This window comes from Theobroma cacao, chromosome 9, assembly GCF_053813885.1.
Source record: "Theobroma cacao isolate CCN51 chromosome 9, ASM5381388v1, whole genome shotgun sequence".
Lineage (NCBI taxonomy): Eukaryota > Viridiplantae > Streptophyta > Magnoliopsida > Malvales > Malvaceae > Theobroma > Theobroma cacao.
This window is the reverse complement of record NC_142647.1, coordinates 8,538,976-8,566,857: the sequence shown is the minus strand read 5'-3', so window position 1 is coordinate 8,566,857 and position 27,882 is coordinate 8,538,976. Positions and strand designations below refer to the sequence as shown.

Here is a 27,882-nt window from a genome sequence, read left to right as displayed (position 1 = left end):
TTTCCTTCATCAAGAATTTTCCTACTTAGTTTTTGTTGATAAGGCTTTAAATGAGATAGTATTTCAAAAGCGTATTCTTGAAAAGAATTATATATTTCAAAAGCGTATTCTTGAAAAGAATTATGTACTCTTTTTCTTTCACTCGAATTTTTTTTTCATCAAATTTTTTTCTAATAAGGTATATTCTTAATACAATAGATATTCAAGAAGAGTGTTATGAAATTTTTGTGAATATCTATTTATGTTATGTATATCTACATTTTGATGTACATTAGATTAGATGAAAATTAAAATTTAATCCATTCATCTAACCTTTTAGTATCATCTTCATCTTATAAATTCTATCTAAACTAAGGATTATTAGTCTATAAATAAACTCTCTCATTTTATTTATAAATACACACTTAAATAAGATCTTTTTATTCTTTTTAAATATTTTTTCTCTTTCTTACTTTTTTTTAAAAATTTTCTTTATAATTGTTCTTTCATTGTTTTTAAATATATATTTTTTGTAATTATTCTTTCAAATCATTAAAGAGTCTGATTTTAACAAAGTTTTGGTTATTATATCCCAACGAGACAAAAGAAACACTTATAAAGTTGATGATGATTGGAGTAAAAAAAGAAACAATAATTGCTGGTAATAATTGTGAAAAATGCATGATTTGGGTCGGAATGCAGACAAAGCCCGATTTCTTAAGATTCTTTTGTCTTTAAGTGGAAGAAAGATTTTGGTTTTGGACTTTGGGGTTTTCGGACTGTGCATTGATTTGATGCAACCATTAATTGAAGCAGAAAAAACCAGAGATCAATGACATGATAGGACAAGATTTATTCCTCTGTATTCCTGCATATAAAAAACCTGAGGAACGTATTTTTCCAGACGAACGATCTCCTATTCTGAAATGATACAGAGGTGAGGATAAGACAAATATTCGGTGCGACCATTTGCATGATATTCTATCTGTCGTATGTTTGCAGACATGGATAACTAAGAAATATAATTTACATAAAAAGGTGTTCCACGCGATAATGGATTACTATTACATTGACGACAAATTGCAAAGCCAGCAAAAGATCATGAATTGCATGGGAATTGGAGTGAAAAGAAAGCAGATCCATTTTTGAAATTTGGCTTTCCTTGTTGCCACTGTGAATGCTATGAACTTTCAGCCAAAACATGCAAAGGAGTTATTTGCTTAGGTTTTTGTTTGACCCCCTTCTTTTTTCTTTAGATATTAAGCCTAAACAGTTTTTTAAAAAACAAAAATAAGCCACAGCTTTGCCAACAAATTTGGCTTGAAGAAAATAGTTGGTCCGGCACTTAGAAAATTTAATTCCTTAGTATATATATAAAGTTCAATTTCGAATCTTCTTTCTTTTAGACTTAATAAAAAGTAGTTGGTACCACATAATTAAATCTTAGACTGTAATTAGAATTATGTAATTTTATAATTATAGACGAATAGATAGTCAAATTTTTTAACAGCAGTAAAAAAAAACAAAAGTACACTCCTTACGTTCTTTCCTTCAGCTTCTCCAATAAAATAAAGATAAAATTATATTTAAAATTTTTGAGTTGACAAAATAATTGGTCCATGCCCTGTGAACACTTTTTAAAACATGTGCCAAAAAAAATGCTACACAAAATTACACATCTCTCGTTTAAAGAAAAATCACCCAGTCAAATTTCCTATTCCTAATCATATTCTATATATCAATAATTATTTTGAACATTATGGTCGTTGAAAAGTATACTAAATGCATATTATGGTAATTTCTCTATTTCTATACATATATATGGGTAAGCTTGTCTATTGTGTTATAAGTCATTCCAGCACTTCACTGTTCATTGCTAAAACTAGGTTTCGGACTCAACAATGTACAAAACAGCAATTAACTTCAAGTCTGCTTTTTTGCTTTAGCCAACAACAATATATTGTTAGACAAGAAATGTGTGAGCTCAATGAAGGGTGATTAGAGGTATCGTAATTTACGCAATACATGATTTTTAAAGAATTCTTTTTTTTAATATGTTTTTATGTTAGTGGGTTTTTCCATGATAAGGTTTTTAATGAGATTTTAAAATCATATAGTAGGGATCTTTGTAATGGGAGGATCTGTTGAGAGGTCTTATGAGTATGCAACGTTTTTTTATTTTTTTGAAAAGCGAGTATGTAATATTCTCTATATGTAACTTGGACTTGAAAATTAATAAAATTCACCTTCTTCTTAAAAAAAATAAACTCTATTGAAAAGAAAAGTAACATGTATAAAAAAAAACCATCACAATATACGTTTCAATTTTACATAGAATATGCCAAAGTTTAAAGGAGGATAATTTTATTTAATTACAACTAGCAATGCCAACTAGCAACGTGCCAAGCTAAAAGCACAAAATCCAAACACTGGCTTGTCCCACTAATGTTAAAAACCTACAAACTTAAATTCTAATCAAAGAAAGTGCTTCCTCGAAATTCTTAGCCTTAAGGATCACATATTCTTTCACTGTCACAGACCGGTATCTAGGAGTATGGCCTGAATTTAAGAGCTTTGCCAACGGGGATACATTACAATCTGTGGGTATTCCATAGAAATAAGCCACTGACAACCTGTGACACCCATCTCGGTTTACGACGGCCCGGTGAAGGACACTAGGGAATCGAGCGTTGGACAGAATATGCAGAAGATCGCCAACATTTACAACCAGGGCACCGGCAATGGGTCGCACTGAGAGCCAACCAACTCCTTCTTTGAAGATTTGGAGACCGCTTATGGAACTTTGGTGTAGAAGTGTTAAGAAGGATGTGTCTGTGTGTGGGGCTAGACCCATGGTTCGATTCGGGTCTGGACACGAAGGGTAAGAGTTCAGCTGAAGAGCGGTAGAGGGAGAACCGACGTCCCAGCTTAGGTCTTCTAGGGAAACGTCCAATGACTCGAGGATGAGATGTGTGAGTTGCTCTGCTAGGACTTTCATCTTCTTCTGATACCTCTCTATTACGTCACTGTTTATATGTTGACAAGCAATAAATGCATGAACAAACTGGTGTAAATTGTTGTACAGCTTAAGGTAAATATTAAAGAGAATTGGAACTTTGCATTTTAACCTTGTTTATCAAAACAAAAGTGATATCTTCGAGAAATTCCGTCGAAACTATTTGATGTGCTAAACCTAATTTTTAAATGACCTTAGAACTCTACCAGGGTTTTCGTTAAATACAAAACCTAATTTCTAAATGAGGTTTTGATTTAGGATGTGGTCCATCTAGTACAAAAAATACAATACTTTTGGCTGGATTTCTAGGATTAATTTGCAATGTTGCTAACAGTTTATGAGAGCTAGACTCCTCGATTAGTACCCATTGCAATTCGGAGCTAGGGCAAGCTTATATCTTTATAGTATATATAACACAATTTATACAGGTGTTGTCTTAAGTAACATTTTTTTTTATCAATTTAATTAATGCATCGTTCTTATCAAATTCGTAATTTACAAAGAACAATGTCTTTTGACCAAAAAAACCAATACCTTGAATACAAAATATTTTTATAATATTTTTCGAATATATACATGTATGTGGTAGAAAAAAATAAGTGTATACATATAATTAACTTTTCCTTACTTTATACCGTGGCAATAATATAGGTGCACTCCGGTACTTGAATGGTACATAAAACACTATTAACTCGATCCTAGATGCTAGAGGCTTCTCTACTCTTAGAAGGGACAGGGTACATGACTCACGAGCCAAAATTAACTTGTAATTGAATATAAAATTGATAATGACTGATATAACATTTTAAAGTATGTATATATAAACATTTGTACTAAATTATGCCTGTGCATCATGTCTGTCAAGCTTAACTTGCCCTTATTTTGTCTTTTAATTTCTAATATTAACAAATAATCATAAGTTAAAACAAATGATGTTTGGCACGTGGGCAGGTATTGTTAGAAGGGATTTACATGATTTTGAAGGAATGAATAAGCTTATGATATCAGACGTAGCTAATTAAGTATTACCTGTAACTTTACTTAAAGTTCCTTGAAATAGCTAGATCATAGGGGCCTAAATTAAAGGTCCCCACTTAATGAGAAAATTTTTCTTGAACAAAGATAAATCGCTTTAAATGAAGAAACCAACCCATATCGAGACTTGTTAATAAGGATGGTTGCTTCCTCAAAAAATGAAAGAAACAAATTAAGGTTCAATGTATCAGGAAGAAGCTAGCCGTATCTTTATTTGTTTTTTTTTTTTTTTTGTCAAATTTTGCACACGTGCATGCATGAAGAGTGCATGGACTTACCAAAAACGTGCATTGTCATTAGGCCAAAGTGCCCTAGCATGGTCAACCGGTGAACCCATGACTGTAAACCCTTCATGCCACATATACTTTGGGAAAAACGGGGATATCCGAGCTAGACCATATCCTGTGGCGCCTGCCGGTTCACGTAACGCCTTCATCTTCTGCTGAGCCGGGAGAGAGAACAGCCGCCGAGCCTCAGACTCCACCTCTTCGACAAGATTCGAAGGAATGCCATGGTTAATAACTTGGAACGCACCCCATGTCTCACATGCATGACCTGCAAGTTTTACAGCGAGGGGATCTTTGAGGTCAATGATTGGGATCGATAACTGGTCATCGGATGAGAAGTCATCGGATTTAGGCCACACGTGCGAGTCGGGCACGGTCCGGACGGAGTGGAAGTCCAGGGGAACGATATGCCGGAGGTGGATAGCATGTTCTCTGTAGACTTCAGAGAGAGTGGTCATGATAAGTTCAAAAAGAGAAAAAAATAAACCAATAAATTAATAAACAAGGCTAGGGTTTGTTTGTGGTGTTGATTACCAGAGTACATGTATATATAATATAAGATGTTTTAATTAATATAAATAAGATAAAAATATAGGGAATTAGGTTTAGATGATCTGATACTGCAGGTGGGTGAGAGTGGCTGTTTGGACAGAATGTTGTCCGGATGTGAAATTGGAAGGACTCGGCGGGGGATTGGTTGAATAAGACAAAAGAAGGAACAAAAGATGCAGAAAGTTGGGGCATCTCAAAGACTGAAAACAGTTTTCATGTTCCATGATAAGGAGGGACTCTCTTTCTTCCTTTCGCTTTTGTGGACAATAGGCATGCCTTGTCCACAAGTGTGACATTTTGGCAATTTGGAAAAGGACTGCCTAATTTAAGTTTAATAAAACTCTCAAGTACTCCAAATAACTACAGTTGCAGGAAAAATTAATCTGGCCAGACTAGTTTGTATTTCCTTTTGTTTCTTTTGTCAAGGAGAAGAGATCAAGCCACCCAAATTGATAATTGATCCCTACCTATCCAGCTAGTTAATCAGGAGTTCATTATCAGATCACAACTCTATACTATTATGGATGTTTAGGAGATGACAGCATTGAAAACTCTATCAACAATCTAAATTTGACTTAATGCTTGTTACAATCTCTTCTTATATAAAACGTTTTAGTTTCAAAGTTTGAATTCTCTTTCTTTTTATATTTGAGTATTTGACTCGTCAATTAGTATATGGTCTCCCTACGTAAAAAGTATGAGTTTGAATCCTCTTCTCTTAAAAAAAAAAAATCTCTCTCTCTCTTGTATCTCTTCATATTTATCGTACAAAAATTGAAATTTTAATTTTTATATTAAAGTAATGAAATGAACAAAATCATTTTATAATTATCAGTTAAATATTGATCATTTGAAATTTTCAAACTGAGGATGGGTATGAATAATATAATTATCAGTTAAATATTGATCATTTGAAATTCTCAAACTGAGGATGGGTATGAATAATAAATTTAAAATAGTGATTATATGTGAACTCGTAACTAAGTTTAGCATTAAATAATCTTAGCAAAACACACGCTAGAGTTTTGGAAGTAATCATGTTTGGTGTCCAAGCACGAGACTCGTGTTTCTGACCATCGTTATTAACTCCAACAACTGCTTAATTAATGTTGAAAATGAGATGTTGGTTTTCTAGTGGATCTCTTATTTTCACATTCAGAATCATTGAATAAGAAAACGCATTGAATCAAGATGCATATGTCTGCATGATTTACATGAAGCTTGAATGAGACAATGATCTAAAAGCTACAATATGTAATGATAATTATAATCCAGTCACAATAAATAAATGAATCCCATAAATGTTCACTGATTAATTGGCACATGGGGTGGGGGGATGTACAAATTCACGTTGCATTTCCCAACCTGATCATCTTTGGCTTCTTTGGGTGGGCATTTCGCAATGGAATAAGACCAAGGAATTCGCTTGGTGGACATATTGGCTGGATCTCCAATTCCAGGGTGACACTGGCTACAGAAGCACTGACCTAAGTCACTTGCTGCACTCCATCCCCCGACCCCTAAACATGGGCAATCACGTGGAAATCAAGGGGAGGGGTTGTGGTGAAGGTGGGGGAAATCTTGTGGTCATACCGAAGGGAGCCTATTTGGCTCACTTGTTCATTTTGAACGACTTGTACAGTGTCGGAATTCGACCTTTGATTAATGAAGGCTCACTAGGCTCCAAAAACAAAGAAAACCATGTGTCTGACTGGTGGGTTTAATTGCCAAAAATATAATGGTCCAAAAAAGAAATTGAGAGTCAAGTACACAAATTATGAAGATAGACAAAACCCAACTTCATTTTCAAAAGCAGAGATTGACCAATTTTCTCAGAAAAATTTCGAGGTTAACCAATTTTTTCAGCTTGGAATTTTTGTGGGCCTAGAGATGAAAGTGCCGTGGAAGGTTAGAATGGTTGAAGAAATTTGAAGCAGACAATTTCACCTAGTTACGGAATACTAGGCCTTCATCCTACTCCTAGCTTGGCAATGATGGAATTAAGGAACTTTACACATTGACCTTTCTTTATTTAAAATTTTCATGGCATAAGTGCCCTCATGTGTTTTTTTAAAGGCATTTGAAATGATTTCCTTGCTTTAAATATGCATAAAAAACTCCCTCAGTGTGGTGCTAGTGCAGCCCCGTTGATACGGGACATGTTCTCCACATGATTTGAGCTGTGTACAAATCAACAAATTTAGATAGAACAGGTAAAAGCCATTTCCCCAGTGTTACAATTGTTCCAAGGCACTAAGCAGCATATCATTCAAGCAATAACCTCGCAGAAAAGCAGAGTAACCTTACACTCCCTCAGGAGGAAGGGCAGTCAGCCCCATTCCAAACGATACTCCGTCAACATCAGAAAAAAGCATGTCAGGTTGCATACGGTATGAAGCTGTCAACGGGTCAAAGTCATCCCATCACATCCTCATCATTCCTCCCCTCCCAACCCATATTCAAAACTGCTCTTCATCTTTAGTTGTTGGGATAGAATTTTGTACATGTCCAGTTTGAAATTGGAAGAATCCATCCTTTGTTTACTTTTGTTTTTTTTGTTTTTTTTTACCTATAGTTTTTGTATTACATAACTTGACACCTCGCTCCTAAGTTTATAAATTATTAATATAAATACGGATAAATATAAAATAAAAACTAATATTCTAATTAATTAATTAATTAATTAATCAATTATTAATCATAAAAACTTGATTGACAAGAATAAAAATATAAAAATTTAATTCAATGTAATAAAAAATAAAAATTTAATTTAATTTTTTTAAAAAATAATTCAAGGTCCTTTTCCAAGTAGTATTATACCAAAGAAAAATGGGATCCATACCTTTTTTTATTACAACTGATCTACACACATTAGGTTAATCGACATGTTGGATATATGGTTTCTTTTTGTTATCCATATCCTTTGATTTAGAGAAGGGTTTAAGTGGCGAAATGAAATCCATACATAGATATACACGAAATGAAACGGTTAACATCATGTTAATCATTCAGCGTTTTAGAACTTGTGAACATCAAAAATTAAAATGTGAGTTAGAAGGGACGAAATCACCTATAGCATTTTGAATTTCAGACTAACAAAAGGCAAATTAAGAGCATGGGAAGCTTAAAAATATCTTCACCTGATGGTTAATTGATGATCCAATTGTCTCCTCTATAAACAAAACAGTAGTACCCCATCTCCCCCAAACCACCCATCTTCTCTTTACTTCTAAAAATGATAATAATGCAAGAAAATCAGAAAAAAGAAGTTGAAGCATTGATGACATTAGAGAAGAAACATCTCACTCTTCCTAACAAGTCTGCTCATAGATTTGAAGCTATTCCCAACTCCCTTACCTTCATACCTCTCTTTTATCTTCAGCACTAGGTTCTGCTGCTTGAACTGGGTTTCTTGCATCTTTCGCAATAACAATGGTGCCCTGAGGAACCCCTACATTTTATAAAGTAATAAGCATACTAAAGTTGAGCATTTCCTATCAATTCCCCTTACAGAAAAAGAACAACTTTTATCGATTGCAGAATCATATTTGAATCCTGTGCTGATTGCCTTTATGCGTACATGATCAACTATTTAATGCAAAAAAAGGCCAACTCATTTGGAGTTGGAGAGACAACAGAACATGTATTTTATGTCATGCTTGAGAAACCACTAAAACATACTATTGCAAGTAACATGGAAACCAATAAACTACATAGCAGCAAGGAAGTTGAAGGATCACCTGTTTGTATTGAGATTCGTTCACCAGAACCAGTTCCTTGACTAGTGTTACCAGCGACAGCTATCCTCCCTCTAAATTCCCGTGAGAACACCATGCTACCCACTGCTTCAGGCTCCTCACCGGGTGCATAATTTTCACTAACTGGCCTCACAGCAGATTTAGGGGAGTAGGTTGTTGACCAAGATCCTCCATTTGATCCCGCCAATGCCATTATGACATCTGCCTGAAATGACCATGCAGAAAACAGTGGTCAAGACCACAAATGTATATTAAGAAATTCAAGCTACAGGATGCTTGACATGAAATACGACATACAAAGAACCCAGTGAAAACCAGAAAAGTGACAAGAACCAGAGTATGGACGTGTTTAGCTACGATCCTTCAATGCGGTAGCATACAATAACAACATTAGAAGTGGATTAGAAACATCACTTCCTCATTCTCAGAAACTCATTTTGTTCTGACATTATACCTGAAGATAGATGCTCAACCATGTTTTATCAGAAAGAGCCACTCCACTTTTATAAAACCACCAAGTAATTTTAGAAATAAAACAGTAATATGTCCTATGACAATTTAAATTTGAAAAGGAAAGTATCTATAATCACTCACCAAAATAACTAACATTATGATGAACAGGAGTAATTGAACAAGGCTTACAAAAACAACTGCCCCACAATATTTGCAGCTTTACCACCTAATTACATGTAGATTTTAAATAACTCAATAGGCAAGTTGCAACCACAAGGAATGGTGCAGAAAACTGGTAGAGGAAAGAACGCAGGGGGGGGGATATGAAGAGGTGTGACAGCAAAACTAAGCTAAATTTTGTTAGCATCACAAGTTGGTGACAGATTTTGGAATATAGGGAAGAGCTCATGATTAATATGCAGCGAAGCCTTTTCCACTGTTGAATAAGAAATAAATCCAGAGCCTCTGACCAGAACAAGTCAAATTAAGAGAATGTTAAATAAAATAGTGGACAAGAAACATCTAATACAATTAAACAAAATTAATTATCAAAGAGGGATAGGAAGATTAGAGTGAGACCAAACAACAACGTAAAACAGCAAATTTACAAAACAGGTATTAATTGATACGCAGGAAAAAAATAGCGGACAGCAGTTTATTATTATACCAAAAGCTAATTGTTCCTGAAGCAACGCAACAGTAAATAATTTTAAATCAGTACACTATGCAAAAAAAACAAACTTCCCCAACAAATATAGACCAACCGTAAGAATGGACTTTCAGTCCCCTATAACAACATGCATTCCTCCTCTATGAAGAAAGTTGGAGAATCATTAGTGTATTTCCCATCAAATCACATTCCTTATGATTATGTATGGTCAGCAAACATCACATTTGAAGCAGTGAACAGCAATGTAGCTGAAAACCAACCCTTTTCAAATGTCAAAAACTAAAATCATAAAAACTTTGTTGACTTCCCGTAGCTCAAATACCAGAGAAATATTGCTCCAAGTGGAGCTCATCACAGTGATTAGCAGTGATGACCCACCCATAGCATAAGCCAGTGAGTAACAACAAAGTATAACTGACAACATAACCACAGCAAAGTAACTCAAATGAGCAGATCAAAAGTTACAGCAATTACAATCTTAATTAAAATCTTCTACAGTAGCAAATGATACCAGGCTTTCAAGACAAAGTAAGCTTTTTCATATTAGAACATATATGACTCCCAAAAAAAACAGAAATGCAATCCTCTTCTATATCACCCCAAAAGAGAAGGGAAGGGATTAATACAAGTCAAGACAACTTCACACTGGTTCAACCATGTATTCTTTTAAAGGCAAGTCCACTGACTTGGCACCAATATCTCAAAGACAGAAAATTGAGTGAAAAGGAAACTTCAGTGGAAGAAACTATGGAAAATCCCAGTTGCATTCAAATTCTTAAGTCTGTGACAATCTTCAGTTCTCAAATCAAAATCTCAATTTCTCAATAATCAAAGTAACTAACAGGTCCTCAAAAGAACTATATATATGAGCTCATATATTCCTTAGTTCAAGGCCAACATTAATCTATCCCAAATAGATAGCAAAATCTGCATATACAAAGCCCAAATAACAAAGCCCTATTTTCTAAATTTCCACCAAAAGAAAGGTTTGTGTAAATGCTTGATTTGACTACTAATTTATTATTTTTCCAAGAGTTCTTTTACAGCAGGCATAATGCAGAAAGCAATGAGAACAACTAGAACAAGTAAAACAAATATATCACATGGACAGAGTGAAAGTAACCTGGAACAAGTGGCAAGGTTTGTGGTTTAGTTTCATCCTTAAAATGTTTTGGAAAGTTCAGCTTGGTGACTCAAATATGGAAATAGTTAGGAGATTTTATTTTTAACCTTTCTTAAGGTACAAGTGTTTTTTGCTCTTACTTTTTACCTAGAACAAGTGGCAAGGTTTGCTAGTTAGTTTCATCGTTCTGGAAAGTTTGACTTGGTAACTGAGATATGGAAATAGTTAGGAGATTTTATTTTTAACTTTTCTTAAAGTACAAGTGTTTTTCGCTCTTACCTTTTACCTCTTTCCTTTTACTCAAGAAAAGTCTCATTACATCATTAATAGTCATCCTTTAAAAAAGTCCACTACTCACTCTCGGTCACATAATGGGATTTCAGTATCTGTTACTCATTATGTACATTAGCGGTTGCCCATTATATACATTAACGCTCTTTTCAGTATTGTTACTCTATCATATGCATTAGAGCGTGTTCTTGAGTAGTTGTTACTTGCTGCTCTATATCTAGAGCTTTGACAACTCATTTTGGCAAAACAAGATTTATCAAGAAGAGGCAAATAGACTCACTCCTAACTCTCTCTAAATATTTCCTTTTAAATCCTTTTCTACTTAACTTTTCTTCACTTTATTCTCTATCTTGTGCCACCACTACACTTTATCTATCTATATTTTCCTAAAATCGCTATGACACACAATACTTCAAGGGCTACTCTATTCTTCCTCTCTGTCGTCTCTAACACATTTTTTTTACTTATTTGCAACTCTACCTTTCCTTATCATAAGAACCATTGCACACCTACATGCAAAAACTTTTGCAAACAAAAAGTACCCTATAGGGCAAGCTAAAAAAGGCTAATGATTCAAAATTTAGAAAAAAAAATCCAACACAAAAAAAAAGATCTTAATGATTTTGGATCAAAGAAAGTAATTTCAAATTTTTTTTTTACGTTTTAATCAAATAATAATAGGAAAAAAAAAAGAGAGAGAAGAGAAGATGAAGAAAACTTACTTGCTCAGAGAGATTTACAAAAAGAATGCTTTAATTTGAATTAGAAAAAAAAATTTACAAGAGTCTTGTGGTTATACAGCATAGATGGAAAAGATTTTCTTTCCTTTTAAGATTAACCTTGAAATTCCTGTTTTTCTATTGCTTTCCTCATGCATGGAAAATGTATTATTTTAAATAAACTAATTTCCAAGCAAGGGCAACCAAGCTAGAAATACATAAAAAAAAGCATTGCCATAGAGACAAGAAATAAGCATTAGAGATGTACACAAAAAGAATCGATGCAGTGTGCAAGAAATAGGTTTGAAGCCATACAAAAGGTATTAGCATGCCATCATGCAAGGCATACATGTCGCATCGGTATATTACCACGCACAAGACATTACAGCACAATATATATAACTTTTCCTTAAGTCAAGCATTAAATTTATTTTTTGTAAGTCACTTTATAATTCACTTCTATAGAACAAACAATGCATAAGAACCTTTCATGTCAAGAATTCTAATGTAGGGGACAAAATGTAGATGCTTGATTTTGACTACTAACTTCTTATTTCTCTAAGAGTTGTTTTACAACAAGCATAACACTATATACAGGGGCGGAGCTAGTCAAATTTTATTGAGAGGGCCAAACACGGTTGAAAAAAAGTTAAAAATTTTAAAAACTAATATGTTAAATTCGATCAACAATAAAAATATTGATAATAGAAATATAAAACTAAATATAAAACTATAATTTGTAAAATATAAATAGTTAACAACGATATATAAGATTAATAGTTTCTTCGTATATAATCAGAATTATTTAAATACTATAGATTCAAATTAATATCATTTCAATTAAATATAAAACGTAAAACATATAAAAAAATATACTCAAGTTAAATTTTTCTCATATAATCAGGATTAATAAAAAAATGACACATTGATGAAATTTTAAGTAACAATGTAATACTACAACTTATATTTGAGACCTATATAATAATTTATTAATTTTTAAATATTAAAATCATATAAAATAAAATTTACGTAACATAAAAAAGAATAACATGACAAGTAGAAGGTAGGTACCACATATTATATAACAAAAAAGAAAAAAAAAAGGAATATGGTTAATGGTTTGTAGAAATTTAAAAAAAAATTATAAAAACTTATAACATATGAACAAATAGAATAGAAACGAAAAAAATAAATAAATATAAATAAAAATAATAATATAAATTGAAAAAAAATTAAAATTGGGTGAGATATGTGAAACTATTTTATTATTTTTTATTTATATTAATTATTAAATAAAATTTTTTTTAAAAAGGTCATTAATAGAATATATAAAAAAATTTAAAAATTTTTATATGTTATGAAAATATTTTTAAAAGTTTTAGGAGGCCCATCACATAAGGAGGCTCCACCCCTGACTATATATAGAGAGCAATGAGAACAATCAGATCAAGTAGAACAACTACATCACTTGGACAGCAATCAATGTAATTCGATACAAGTTGCACAGCTCGCAAGTTTGTTTCAACCTTGATATGTTCCAAAGAGCTCAGCTTAATGGCTCAAATATGAAGATAGTTAAGAGGTATTCCTCTTAACCTTTTTCTAAAGTAAAAGTATTTTTCTCTCTTACCTTTTACTCAAAAATAAGTTTCATCACACCAATAATTATTACTGAATATGTACATTAAAACTCCTTTCAATATTGTTACTCATCATGTGCATTAAACCATGTTCTTGAGTAACTATTTCTTCTTGCTTTATACATAGATGCTTTGACAATCTATTTTGGCAAAACAAGATTTCTTGGGTAAAGACAGACAAACTTTCACTCTTTGCTCTCCATATCTCTCTAAATATTCCCTCTCAAATCTTCTTTTACTTAGCTTTTCTTCGCCTTATTCTCCATCTTGTGCCAACACTACGCTTTCTCTCTATCACAGCACTTATACTTCAAGGACTGTTCCAATCTTCCTCTTTGTCATCTCCAACACATCCTTTTTACTTATTTGCAACCTCTCCGTATCACAAGAACTCACTCTACATGCTTAAAACTTAGGCAGCCACCCTCCATCTCTGGCCTTTATGGTAACCATATGTGATGTGTCCAAGGAACATCAGCAGTTCCATTTGCTAGAGTATGGATTGCATAAACTCAGGTTTATGACAAGAGCAACAGGAACAGGAGCTTTATTCCACTTCTTGAATTATCATGCTTAAGTAAAAGAACTCCTGAATATAAATGTCAAGCTTCTAAATTTGGAAATTGTATTTTGTTAATCATCCTATATTGGCAAAAAAACAACATTCTATCATTTGATATTTTGAACAAGTTTGTCAATTTATGTCAGCCTAAACCAACTACATGAATCAACAACATATTCTGGAGAAAGAGCAAATCACAGGTTCATTCCTCCTATTCTCCAAGCCGTTGTGGATATCAAAAGAATCAATCTCATCGCATGTTTCTGATGACAAGATGATGTATCAAACTTCGTGAGAAATTCAAAGCTCCATTACACATAGTTTAGTTGGACGATGCAAATCTTACATTATTATGATGTTAAGCTTGATGGTCCTCTTGTACACTGACTCAATGAGCAACAGAGAAATCTGAAACCTAGTTGCTTTTGCTATTCTATGGATTATATCATGTAACTGCAACCTACCCTACATGATCTAGACCTAAAAATTCAATTAGATGAAATACTTGAATCAGATAGAAGTATTTGTAAAGCATGCAACACAAGCCTTGTAGAAAAAAATTGAAATTAAAAAAACTTGAGGTCCACTGGCAAACAACAAGAAAACCAACCTTGTTTGGATGCACATCATCAAAGACATGAGCCTGACCAGCATAAAATATAGTCATTTGTCGGCTGGCTGATGTTAATCCTTGTCGACTGTCACCACAACAGAAAATACCGCATTCAGTAAATAAATAAATAAATAAATATATATATATATATATATATTCTCTTTCAAGAGCAAAACAGTCAGAAACAAGATACAAAGAATATATTAAAATAACCTTGGAGGAACTGAAGACTCTGGATCTGAAATATGTGCCCCTGACTTTGGTCTGGCCCCACTTGGCACTACCCCAGATGAGTTTTTTTCAGTGGGAATACCACTAGTATTAATAGAACTCAAAATTCCAGGGCCTTTAATTCCAGTTCTAGAACCTTCATCAGCAGCTGACTGAGAGATAACAGAAGGACCAACATTTGTATCCTTGAACCTATTTGAAGATGCTTGATGCACAAAAGGCACAAAGTGACCACCACGTGGACCATACTGAACTGCAGAGCCTATCATGGGGACAGACCGCTCCCATTTGGAAGCATTTCCTTCAAGTCTGCTACCAGTGGGAGGCTGTAATATAAGAGATGCAGAAGAAGGCCTCATCGACTGCATACCAAGAAACACTTCATCCTCATTGGACCTTCTAGAACGCTCTCCCCCAGCCCCATTACGAAGCATCTGAGTACAAATATAAAGAAATATTAAGTAAATATAAATGACTAACAACATATGGAGCTTCTCGTTCATTTTGAGAAGGGAAGGGTGAAACATGATAAGATCATGACGGATACCTTCATCAAATGCAAGCTCTCAAGAGATTCATGACCCATAAAGGCTGAATCTGAATTACCTCTCTTACTTCCTACCAATCTGTTGCTTATCTCGGGCCCAGATATTTCACTCCTTGGGCCATAGTATGGAATGCCCTCAAGATGATTCCCAACCTGTCTTTCTACTAATTGATGAGAAAATAAATCAACTTTAATTGTGACAGGTAGAATCCCAATTCAGAACATATAAGTACTTTCAAAGTTCAAACATCTTGCCATCTGAGCAGTTCAATTACAAGAAACAAGCTTGAAGATTGGAATGTCAACATGCTAAGGTCAAAAGCAGGTTATTATGAGCAAATGTACAACAGCTAACTAGCAACACGTAATGCCTAATTAAATATTGCTGTTTCAGACGAATTATAAAAACTCGTAGCATAGACGCATCAATGCCTTTTACCCACAGGAGATGGCAACATTAAGTAAAGAACTACGACATCGCACAGCAGCATTGAGTAGATAAAGTCATCACACACCATAACGGCTACACCTACCTTAAAAAAGCAGACATAAGTTAGAGAACTTTAAAATTTTCCACTGAATTTGAAACCATACCCCCTTATTTACATAGCTATCTAGCCCAAAGTAAAATAATGAAAAAAAAAAATCAAAGAAACTAAAATAAGAAGAGAGAAGGGATGACCTAGGAGAGGAGCTACCAACCCCATTGCTGACCTCACAAAACTAATCCATCATAAAGACACCAACTCCAACCATAAGAGAAAAGACTTGCTACTTCAGCAGCTAAATCAACCATTTTAAGCCTCAAGCAGAGACCAAAATCCAAAATCAAAACTACTTATCAAATATACGACAAGAATCATACTTTCCACACTCCATCATTCCCTAATGAGCTATTATACTGAGAGTTTTTCCACATGAAAACCACCTATCAAAAACAACAAGGAAAAGAGAAGAAAAAAATTAAAAAAAAAAAAGAAAGAAACCAAAAACCCAAGTAAAAGAACACAAAAACTAAAATCATAAACTTCCCCATTTACATTACAGCTTTGAAAAATGAAACAAGGAAAAAAGAAAAACAAACGAAGCTTTAAGCAAAAGAGAGAGAAACTAACCAGAACCCAGATCAGAGGTGGAAGAGATGGGCCCACGGCCAGCACCACCACCACCACCAGAAGAAGCACCAACAGAGGCCGAAGCAGAAGGGGAAGCCTCTGAAAACCTTGCGTCAGTGGCCTTATGGGCTAAAACGACAGGGGAATCTGTAGCTTTCATGCCCAGGAAATCGTGAAACATCGTTGGCTTTACTTGCTGTTGGTGTTGCAAATGAGTCGAGGTGTTGTTAGTGTTGGCATTGTTGGTGTTGGTAGTTTTGCTTTGTTGAGCCATTTTTAGTACGGCCATTTCATCACCATCTCCACATCATCATCATCATTCTTCCGCTGTCGCTGCACCACCATAGCTTAGCTTCTCACTTATCTCAGCTCCTTTGTTGAAAAGAGAGAAGAACTCAGAAAAGACAGCACGATTTTTTAAAAAAGATAAAAGAGGAAGAAGAGAGAGGGGCGAGAAATTTCAGAATCAAAGTCCTTTTTAAGAGAAAGAGAGAGAAAGGGAGCATTTAAAAGCAAAAGGTTACCCTTTTTTTTTTTCTTTTTTGTTATGCTCTCAGTTTTATTGGAAGGGGAGGTTTCCACTCTCTCTGTTTCCAGTGTCTGAATGTTGGGTTGTTTTGTTCTCCAGCATAAATAAATTTGTGATCTTTTTCTTACAAAACAAAAGAGAGAGAGAGAGAGTGTGTGTGTGTGTGTGTAAGCTGAACTACGAGGAGGGGACTTTGGTAACTTTGGTCTTGGTTCTCTTTTTCTTTTCTTTTTTTTTTTATTTTTTGTTCGGTTGGGATCTATACTTCTTGTGAATTGTGCAATCATCCCCCAACAAAGATTTTGCCTTTTATTGAATGGTGGGCAAGGATATGGGCTGCTTCTTGCAATTTCCTACTCCTTTCCCATTATCAAAATAATTATTCAACACACGGCTTTCAATTTTCATCAATATTTTACGTATTTTTACCTTTTTATAATATTACTTTTGAAATTCTAAAATCTTTAATCAAATTTCGTACGCTACATGAAGAAGATATTATTTGATAGTGTTTGTATTTTAGTAATAAATTAATTGTTTTGGAATGAATGGAGAATGTTTTTCAAGCAACAAAATCAATAATTATTAATTAAAAAAATTAATCGGAATGATTAAGATTTTGTGCAAAAGCTAATAATGTTATTGGTCAACGCGTGTTTAATGTTTCCAAATCTCTCTTTGTAGATATTATAGAATTAACGGGGATTTTAGTCCTTTGTTCTTGGGAAATGTCATAACTAAACCAACTTATATGCATGATTAATATGAAAGAACTTAAGGAATGTCTCTTTCATTCATTTCTTGAAAGTTGTGTGCGTGACAAACATTGTATTAAAAATGTTAAATCATGGTAACTTAATTATAAAAAATAATTACATGTGATATAAATTAAAATAGATAGGATGAAAAATAAATAACAACCTTAATTTTCTCTACTTTAATTGTCAATCCTACGAACCTTAATCATTACTAGTTGTCTTCTTTCCTTCTTTATTTATTTATTTTTCAATGAAATACTTTGTTTCTTGTCTCCCTTTTAAAAATCTCCAGGCTCATAGAGAGATTCGCTAACACAGGAACATTATCTTCCACTTGCCTATAGTTCAATTAAGTTGTAGTAATGTTTAGAGTGTGCTACTAACGATAAAAATTAATGCTTTAAATTTCATAAACTTCTATAATAAGAAATTGGTAACGAACTAAAGATAGAAATAATCTTTAATGGTAAAATAGGAAGCAAGGTATTTATTTTCTCAAAAATTTCAAAACTATAATGTCTCATTTCAATAAATTTTTTAAAAGTAAAAACAGAGTTTCAATCCAATATGTTAAATCGTAAAAGATGAATCGGCGTTAATTTATATTTTTAAATATAATTAGTCACTTAAGAAAATTTATATTTTTTAATAAAGTCTTAAACTTGACTTAACACGGCAAAACCTCAACTAATGATGCCCTATTACCAATTGAAATCAGATTAGTTCGAGAGGGAAAATTGACTCAGACAACATTAATCGTGAATGGAAGGTGAAAATGCTTAGAAATGAAGGGATGGGAAGGCAAAAAGCTCAAAAAAACCCAAAAGTGAAACCAAATTTTTGGGGGAGGAGTAAAAAGTAAGCAGGGAAATGCAGGGTTAAAGAGCAAAACACGTGCAAAGCAGGATTTTGTGGGCAATAAGGTGCGTCCAATAGGAGGAATATTGGGGCATTGATTCTCTTTCAAGTACATTTGTTGACTGCTCCCACCACCTTTGCCTCTTACCATTTGCCATTACCCTCTCGCCGTCCTTTTCCCCACTTCGGCATTCGTGTCAACCACTTCACTCTTCTTCACCAGTACATAAATCACTCAGCTTAAGCATCATATCTTCATCAGATAGTGCCTTCAGAATCATCATCAATAGAAGATTATTTATTTATTATTATTATTATTATTATTTTATTTTGTTTTGTTTGATTGATTGGAAAAAAATGATTAATTTCCATTAATCCCTAAGGCAATGAGCTTATGTCTTCCAGATGTACGGTTTGGGCATGTGAATAACTTGTTGCTAATGCTCAAAGATGCTTTCCTGAAATTTCCTCTTCAAGATTTTCAGACATGGAAAACGGAAAGTGACAGCTCTGTTTCTATCCCATCTATTTTACCATTTGAGCCACACAAGTGTTACTTTCAGTTTTTCCACGTTTGAAACACCAGCTTGCCAGATGCTGAAATGGCAGAGCCACTCAAATCATACATGAAAAGTTGCTTTATTTTGTATGGTGATTCTTCGGCACTTTAGGAGTTTAAGTTCAATATCATCTGGTCTAGTATCATTGCTCTATGCCCAAGTGCCCAACTTCGTTTTCTTTACCTAATTATAATTCTTTTACATATAGAATTTCATTGGATTTTGGGTTATACATAATTCTTTTTTTATTTAAGATATAATGTTTTACAAAAATTCTTGAACTATTTAAATAAATTTTTTTATAGTTAATTGTTGACTAATTATTATTAATTTAAAATATCATTTATCATTTTATATTATATGACATTGATATGATACTGTCATGAAAATTGAAAAATATGTCATGATTATATTATTATGTGACATTATCAACTATTGAGACGAAAAGACCAGAGCTAATGGAGGCCCTCATCCTCCAACAATTTTCAAACTTTTATAACTTATTTTTATTTTTTTGAAATTTTATAATTTCCCCTCCACAAAAATTTTAAAATTTTTCTAACATATTTTTTTAAAAATTTTTTTATAATTTTACTCCTGTAATAATTTTTTATTTAATGAGATGCCTCACAACAATTAGTCAACAACTAATTTTAATAGGACTAATTTATAGTTTTGTAAGAAATATAAAATTGAAATTCCTAACATGATAATTAGTTACAAATTAGTAAATGTCATTTTCAAAAGGATCATGTGACAATTAAGCACCATGGTCGAGTTGACTTATTTTTTGTTGCTATAGACTTTCTTTTGCAATAATTGGATTCCAAATTTAATGAGAATGTAGGAGAGTTGCTCACTCTTGGCATATCTGTGAACTTTTAGAACGATTTCAAATTGTTTGATATTAAAAGTATTTGTATCATTGTAAATAACTATTACCCTAATGATTTTAGTAAGTATAATAAAATGCACTTAAATTATCAATTGGATCTACTCAAACTTGATATTTTTCACAATCAGCATTTGAAAAATGTATTTACACTTTTTGAGCTATATCAAGTGTTGAATAAGATGAGAATATCAAAAGTTTACTTTTTTATTAACAGATTAATTCGGCTTATTTTGACGCTTCCAATTTCCACTACAACATCAAAGCATGCATTTTTTACTATAAAACTTATTAAGAACGAGACTCGTAATATAGTATTAGATGATTTTTTTATAAATTCGTTGACCATTCTCATTGAAAAAGAAATCATTCGAGATTTTGACATTAATTCAACAATAAATGTCTTCAACTCTATGAAAGACCATCGAACTCAATTAAATATTTCTAATCTTAGCATGCAATAATTATTAAAAAAATGTATTTATTTTGTATTTAACATGTAGCTGGAGTTGTTTGTATAACTTTCACATAAACTTTTTCCATCTAAATTGTTTCATATTTTTGTTAAACATTTAACTTCTAATATGATTATTTTTTAGATATTATCTTCACCTCCAAACGCCAAATCTTGATTTCACCACTATCCACTATAACATGCAGGACTATACATCTGTCAGTTGTAATCACACAGACGATCGAAACCAATGGTTACGACCCTAAACGAATTGGTTATTCGATGCCAGTTGTGGCAACCAAGTTCCTCGACTAATTGGTTCAGTTGCTGGGAGTTCTCCCTTCTCCTCCTTCGAACTGACTGAAAAATCGAAGATTGATTTTTTTTTTTTAACTATTTTTAATATATGGGGAGAGGGGGAATTCCTATTTGAGCCTTCATTAATTCCCTGGCTTTCCCCCCATTTGCATCCCCTTCCCTGATATCGGTGCCTTTCTTTCAAAGTTCAAATCCTAGAATAAAGAGCTCCTAAAATAAAAAACCCTCCCCTCTCATCTTCACTTGTTGTCTACTGCTCTACCTCCGGCCATCGTCGTGCCCCATCTACCCTCCTCAACCGCCTCAGCCTTTCTTACCCATTTATTTATAAGGTAAAATGAGTCTTAATAGCTAAACTTTGTGCAATAAATGAGCCTCATTAACCAATTGAATCGTGTTGATTTCAGTTTGATCGGTTTGTCATGATGACCAATGGACTTTGGTCAGTCATCCTAAAGTATTGATTTGGTCAATTTTAATTTTTTTTAAAATCAAAATTAATCGATATTCACTTTTAATAATATGTCAATATGTTACGTCAGTATTACATGACATTAAATGATAAGTGATATTTTAATTAACGATAATTAGTGAATTATTAAATATAAACATTTATTTAATTTAAAATAAAAACATAAGACTTAATTGAATATAATAAAAAAATAAAAACTGATTTGAATTTTTTAAAATAATGTAAAGACTTTTTAAAATATTTTACCTTTATTTAATCATTCCATTCCTATCATCTCAATATTTAATTCCAAATTTTCAAAATTAAGAATTTTAAATTTTGACTCTTATTTTTTTTTTAATAAAATGAAGTATTTATGTGCCTGAAATAAAAATGAAAAAAGAAAAAGCCAAGCTACATTGTTGCTGCGGGTCTCAGAAGGTGTACATTGAGATATTTATGCAAAGAGAGGACAGGGTTTGTGGTTGCATCTGATATTTATGGAGATAGGAACTCAGATCAAACAAGGATGTAATCATCTCTTCACCAACCTAAAAACTTTGTCATTTTTTTAGTTTCATTAATGACATGTTGGAATGGCCATAATAAGGATTATTTTGTTGGCTGGAAATGAGGTATGCTCTCTACATTTGCCTTTTTAGAATTTAGACGTTGCCATCAACACATGGAGGCCCACAATATCACAAGGACTATAGATAACCTAATAAAGGACTTAAACATTCTGATATGTTTGGTTGCGGACAATGGCTATTCTGCTTTTCTTCTTCTTAATTTTGTAAATTATTATTTAACAAAATTAATACATATTTATAAATTCATTGAGTTTGGAAATTAAAGTATTATATATATATAATTATTTTGATCTTCCAACTTATAAGACATGGCATCAAGTTAGATAATCTATTTGTCAAAATAACAGACCCTTCACTATTGTTTTTTCCTTATCTGTTATAGGCTTTGTTTTATATATATTTATATTAACTTTCTAAATAAGGTTATAAATATAAGATGAGGCACCTAATCTAGCTTTACAAGGGGTATCCACCCTCCAATAATTTATTCCTTTATTTGGGTTATTTGTTAATTATGAAGTAAGATTATCATTGCAAGACCTCAGCTTTAAATCTTTCAGTCATCATCACTAAATATCATCTAAGCTAAGCATATTGATTACTAACTTTTTGAAGAGAGGTAAGAACCCTTCAACCAAATTCAAATACAAATTGTTGGGTGTCAATTCCTGAAAGATCTCCATCGTTTTCCTGTAGACAGTAGTACAATCTGATCCCTTTCAAACCAAACCTCAATAACATCAGATGTAACATCGACATCACAATTAGTTAGCTAGGTTAATACAATCCAAACCATGACAATCAAATCCCAGACTAATAATTTATACAAGTCCAGCATTTGCCCACAACTTATGATAAATTATTTAGGGGAAGATATCATTAGTCTACAGCTGCTTGTAGCAGGCAACCTTGAAAATCTTTTAGATGACAAGAGGAATCAGTGATGTAATACATGTGGCAATCAAACCCCACCAATAATAAGCCATCACATCTTGGATTGAAGGAATAAGTTACCCTATGTGTACGCAGTTGGTGATTCTTGCACCCTTCAAATATTCCTGCATGGACCATATGTTTTTGTCAAAGTCTTTCAATGGGACATCAGACCCCACGCGCATTGTGTATCACATACTCCAAATTTCACCCTCGGTAGTGATGCAGATACATGAAGTTAATGATGACACGACAACTGATTCAGATTGATGAACTCAGAATTAGAGCTATAGCAAACGCAACAGAAACCAAAGTGTAATCAATACGAGATGCAATGAAATCAGTTCAAACCGCGTAATACACTAAGTTCAGAAGTATATACACAAAGTCCACTTACTGAATAATAAAAACAAAAAGGTAGTATTTCTGATCTTTTGACATGCCTTGGACTTTACTCACTCCTATATTTTTTGCATTCAATGTTTCAAAAGGAAAAAAAAATCCTAAACAGGATACATCTCTGTAAACTTTTCTCTCAATACTAAATCCAAAACACTAACAGGTACACATGCCTTGCACAAAATATGATTCAACATTCAACAGGCACCCAGCAGGTAGCAGGAAAACGCAAGTTTTGCTACAAACCCCTTTTCTGAGACTGGCCATTTGGAGCAACTAAATTAAAGCGTGATTGCTAAATAGTTGCTAACTTACAAAATGTTGACAACGGAGCACCAAATCAGGAAACATGAACATCAATGGATATCATAGTAAGCAAAGGTAATTACTGAAATGCCAAGGTTAATAACCATATCTTACCAGGTGCCTAAATAGCTCCCATTTTCTACAGTTGCACATTGTATAACAGAAAAACACTTGATACATTGAATACATAATCTGTCAAAGGCACAATGCAGGAGTGAAGTAAAACCAGCTTCCAATGCCCAGTTTCTAGCAGCTTTACTTAATATATTTTCTAAAACCACCTGAGACTAAATAATCCCTGTCAAAGAAATTTGTTTAGTCAGGACAGGTTCTCTTTTTGTTGGGCCAAAGTTTGAGAAAGGAATGAACAATTCCTATGATTATGGAAACTTTCCTCCTCAAAGGGTCCATCATGCAAGGATAATTCATATATACAAGATAATAGGGCCCATCAAGTTGAAAATGTAATGTAGGTAACTGTTTTGTCTATATAGGGCCAAAATTTTAAAAGAGGCCTCACTACTTTGAGCATGTAATGGGGCCAAAATTTTACAAAGCAAAAGAGAGCAAATAATTTTGGTATCTAATATGTATAACAGTTACATTGGAATAAAGAAATACGTGTAAGTTTGGGAAAGAAATCTAGAGAATTAAACTTAAGGAAAAGGTGTTGTTAGCTTACTTGGTTTATTGAAACATCATCGACCGATTATGTATGCCAAGCTTAAAAGAAAGCATCACTATTCGAAAAGTTGTTTTATTCTCATTTTCTTAGAGTGAGGGAAGGGGAAAAACCCAAATATGTAAATAACAGGACTACGCAATTTAGAATAATCAAGTATAATTTATATCTTACCTGCATTCCACATGCAGTAGCCTTTCTCAAATCATTATTCAGCCTGTCCTCTGTGTTGCAAATTCCAAATCCAAAAATATAGATTTGGAATTCCATCTTTGACAATGAAGTAGTGAAAACTGACAAAAGAAGAGATGGTCCTAAGTAATTGCCGCCTCAAAAATTCCTCCAAGTCAATTTCAAATAAATAGCAAGAGTTTAACACATTCAATTGGGATCCTCCAGCTTGCAGATCTCTTTTCTATCATTGTGTCCCCCACATCCCAATATGTGCAGTATACAAATGGTCTATCATCTTCATCAGACGGCTGGTGATCTTATACCTAAAGTTACACAAGCTTTCATATCAGTGTATCACATACCATCTTAATCACAAAACCGAATTCTCCATAATCAATTTCCAATAAGTTCCCTGGCAGATAACAGAAGTCATCCAACACCACTTGCATCAAAATTTCTTGAAGCCTTTTCTCGAGCTTTTAGGCCTTAACTATTCATACTTGTCTCTGTAGCTCCTTCCTTGATAATCTCAATCAACCGGCCTGCACTTGACACAGCATTTTCAGATAAAGTTCTATGCTTAACAAATTCTCTTGGATCCTTACATGTCTTTAGCATATCAGACATCGCTTCAGCTTTTCGCATGATGGATGTCCTCCTTGCTCGTGATGAGTCCTCATCTCCAACATATGTATTGGGCAATTTTTTGGAAGAACGGACAGAACTCATCATATCACATAGTTTACTTGCCATGTCAGTCATTCCCCTTTTCTTTAACTCATCATTCATTCTCTGGAAAGTAAGGTATTGTGGAGCCATACCCTTCCGTATCATGTCCTCAAACTCTCCAAAAGCATCTTCAAACCTATGCATTTTACAAAGCAAATGAATCAGCATGGTGCTAGTAGCCAAGTCCCTATCATATCCCCTTGCTCTCATTTCTTTGCTGATTTGAACTGCCAAGTCCAACCTCTCCTCCTCAAACAACATCTTCAACAAAAGATGGTAAGTAAGCCGATCTGGAGTGTGACCAGACTCAATCATCTTTGTATAAAGATTCATTGCTTCCTCAATTTTCCTGAATTGCGAAAAGTACCTAAAGAAATAATTGTAGGTTGTAGGGGTTGGGATGAAACCCCTGCTAATCATCATCTTAAGTATTTTACTAGCCCCTACTAGATCTCTGGCCTTGCAATAACCTTTCACTAAAGAATTATACATAGAAATATTGGGGCCTGATTCACACAAAAAAACCCGTTCCATCATCCCCAATGCCTCCTTTAACCTACCTGCTTCCCCAAGTGCATCAATAATCGGATTATATACTTTCGCATTTGGCTCAATTCCTGCTCCTTTCATTTCATCCACCAATTGAATTGCCCTTTCAACACGACGCATTGTACAGTATCCTTCTACAAGGGTACCATATGTTACAACACTAGGTAAGACACCCTCCTTCTTCATATCCAACCAAAGTCTCTCTGCATGTTTGAGCTTTCTTGACCGAAACCATCCATTTAATAGTATGTTATAAACCTTGATTGATGGAACCCAACCAAGATCTGTTTCCCTTTTTCTAGTGAGGTATTCCGATACCACCCTAACATGCCCTTCTTTACAAAGAGAATCCAACATTATTTCAAATAGGTTTGTTTCCTCATCAGAATTACAAATTTGTTCTAAACTCTTTGCAAATTCAAATGTACGAATAGCAGGCTGAGGCATACCTGCATGAATTTTCACTGCATAAGCATCACTAGTTCCAAAAGAACAATAAAATTCAAGCTTTGCCACTTAAACTGCTGACCAATTAAATGTCATACAACATACAAGTATGACAGGTTTAAAAAATAAGCAGGTGAGCACCACACGTCTACAAGCATTACAACATACAAAGAGTGAAACCACAATAAAAACTACAACAAAGAGAATAAGACTAAACTAATCCAAATTCAAGTGTTGCATTTCAAAATACATGTCCAAATTGGTCAGCCTTTAAAATGTTAAGTATCTTCATGAGAGTAGAAGCCAACCCAGTCCTGTACTCATATTACAAGGGAAAACGTTATTCATCCTAAAACTTCTATGCGAGCTATTTGCCCCCACCAGATGTGGCAATAATCTATGAATCATTATCCTATACACCAATTGTGAAGTTTAAGAACTTCAGAAGCGTGTTTATATGCTTAGGTTACCACGTATCCATAAAAGTAAATTATATTCCATTTGGTTGATGCTTCTGTTATTGCTTTAGGCCCAAAATGAATAGGAATGAAAAAACAAAAATTACGAATAAATAGAAATCTAAAAGCAAATAGTAAAAATATCAATCAAGGAACCGGCTCAATAATAATTTTCATATGTATGGTTAATTGGACATGTGACCAGTAAATATACGTGCTGGCAAAATAGGATAATAACCCGTAATTTACTAGTCCAAATCCACTATCTTATTTATGGATTTGCAAAGTCATCAGCCAATTGCTACACCGTACCCTTAAATACATCGAAAAATTAAAGCGCATGTCAGTAATGCAGATAGTTGACACAGAAATAGAATGGGGAGGCAAGTAATATTGCTCTATCAAACTTCCAGGCACAAACAAGTTCCAAGCTTTTTATGCAAAATGTCAAGGAAATTACCTGCGCGAGCATAGCGTCTAATCAAAATCACAAAAGTATTAACAGAAACCAAAGTGGAACCCTCCATTCCATCGCCAATCCGATCAAGAACCAAACTCCACGCGTCCTCAAACCCCCTAGCTTTACCAAGAACATTGACCATCGAGTCAAACAGCGTGGCAGATGATTTAAACCCAGGTTTCTTTTCAGCCCAGAGAAACAAATGATGCAACAACTTTGGAGAAGAATCAAAGCATTCGAATATTGCTTGGAGCAGGCCGGGATCTGGGTCGACCTCTGTTTGGTCCAGGGCGGACTCGAGAGACGACCCGGAGGTAATGGTTGGGTTTTTTAGGAGATTGGAGATGATGGAGAAATTGCTTTGCGAGAAAGTACGATTGGGAATTGGGTGAGGTTGGTTGCAGGGAGAGGAAGAAGGCGGTGGCCACTTGATTAGAGGGTTGCGTTTTTTGGAAAGCCATGATTGATCAGAGAAGAAGAGCTTTTGGAAGTGACAAATATTCAGAAGAAGAAAACGGCGTTGCCGCTGGAAGAAGAGAGCGTTCATTTTTTGCTCCGGCTTTTTCTCAAAGAATTTCAGGGGTTTAAGGTGGGTTTTAGCGGTTGTCTGTGTTGTTGGGTAAAGGCCCAAAGAATTTGGACAAATTTGAAGCCCAGTGAATGCTGGCCACAATCTAAAGAGCCTGTTAAAATTACCATACTACCACTGCAGTTGAGGCCCAAAGCGTTACAAGTCAACCG

The 27,882-nt window shown here is 33.9% G+C and overlaps 3 protein-coding genes across 8 annotated transcripts; all 3 read right to left on the bottom strand.

The window, feature by feature from the left end:
* Positions 1-2,271: 2,271 nt before the first annotated feature.
* Positions 2,272-4,822, bottom strand: LOC18588944 (gibberellin 3-beta-dioxygenase 1-like). The gene is made up of 2 exons (XM_018126687.2): positions 4,309-4,822; positions 2,272-3,005 (listed from the first exon to the last, which is right to left on the bottom strand). Exons 1-2 carry the CDS (start codon positions 4,773-4,775, stop codon positions 2,444-2,446), a joined length of 1,029 nt encoding a protein of 342 aa, XP_017982176.2. The 5' UTR covers positions 4,776-4,822; the 3' UTR covers positions 2,272-2,443.
* A 3,105-nt stretch (positions 4,823-7,927) lies between these two features.
* TIFY8 (TIFY domain protein 8) lies at positions 7,928-17,323 on the bottom strand. Of its 2 annotated transcripts, none has more exons than XM_018128440.2 (6): positions 16,592-17,323; positions 15,477-15,637; positions 14,912-15,363; positions 14,696-14,783; positions 8,610-8,832; positions 7,928-8,320 (listed from the first exon to the last, which is right to left on the bottom strand). In XM_018128440.2, exons 1-6 carry the CDS (start codon positions 16,878-16,880, stop codon positions 8,229-8,231), a joined length of 1,305 nt encoding a protein of 434 aa, XP_017983929.2. In that variant the 5' UTR covers positions 16,881-17,323; the 3' UTR covers positions 7,928-8,228. The 2 variants fall into 2 exon arrangements, with proteins under 2 accessions (XP_017983929.2, XP_017983928.2); XM_018128439.2 differs by having other exon boundaries at positions 15,477-15,640; positions 16,592-17,322.
* A 5,398-nt stretch (positions 17,324-22,721) lies between these two features.
* Positions 22,722-27,690, bottom strand: LOC18588942 (Pentatricopeptide repeat (PPR) superfamily protein). 5 transcript variants are annotated; one of them, XM_007013692.3, is made up of 4 exons: positions 27,142-27,690; positions 24,499-26,225; positions 23,757-23,940; positions 22,722-23,193 (listed from the first exon to the last, which is right to left on the bottom strand). In XM_007013692.3, exons 1-2 carry the CDS (start codon positions 27,686-27,688, stop codon positions 24,985-24,987), a joined length of 1,788 nt encoding a protein of 595 aa, XP_007013754.3. In that variant the 5' UTR covers positions 27,689-27,690; the 3' UTR covers positions 22,722-23,193; positions 23,757-23,940; positions 24,499-24,984. The 5 variants fall into 5 exon arrangements, with proteins under 5 accessions (XP_007013754.3, XP_017981987.2, XP_007013756.3 ...); XM_018126498.2 differs by having other exon boundaries at positions 22,722-23,062; XM_007013694.3 differs by having other exon boundaries at positions 22,722-23,940.
* Between the last annotated feature and the right edge of the window lie 192 nt (positions 27,691-27,882).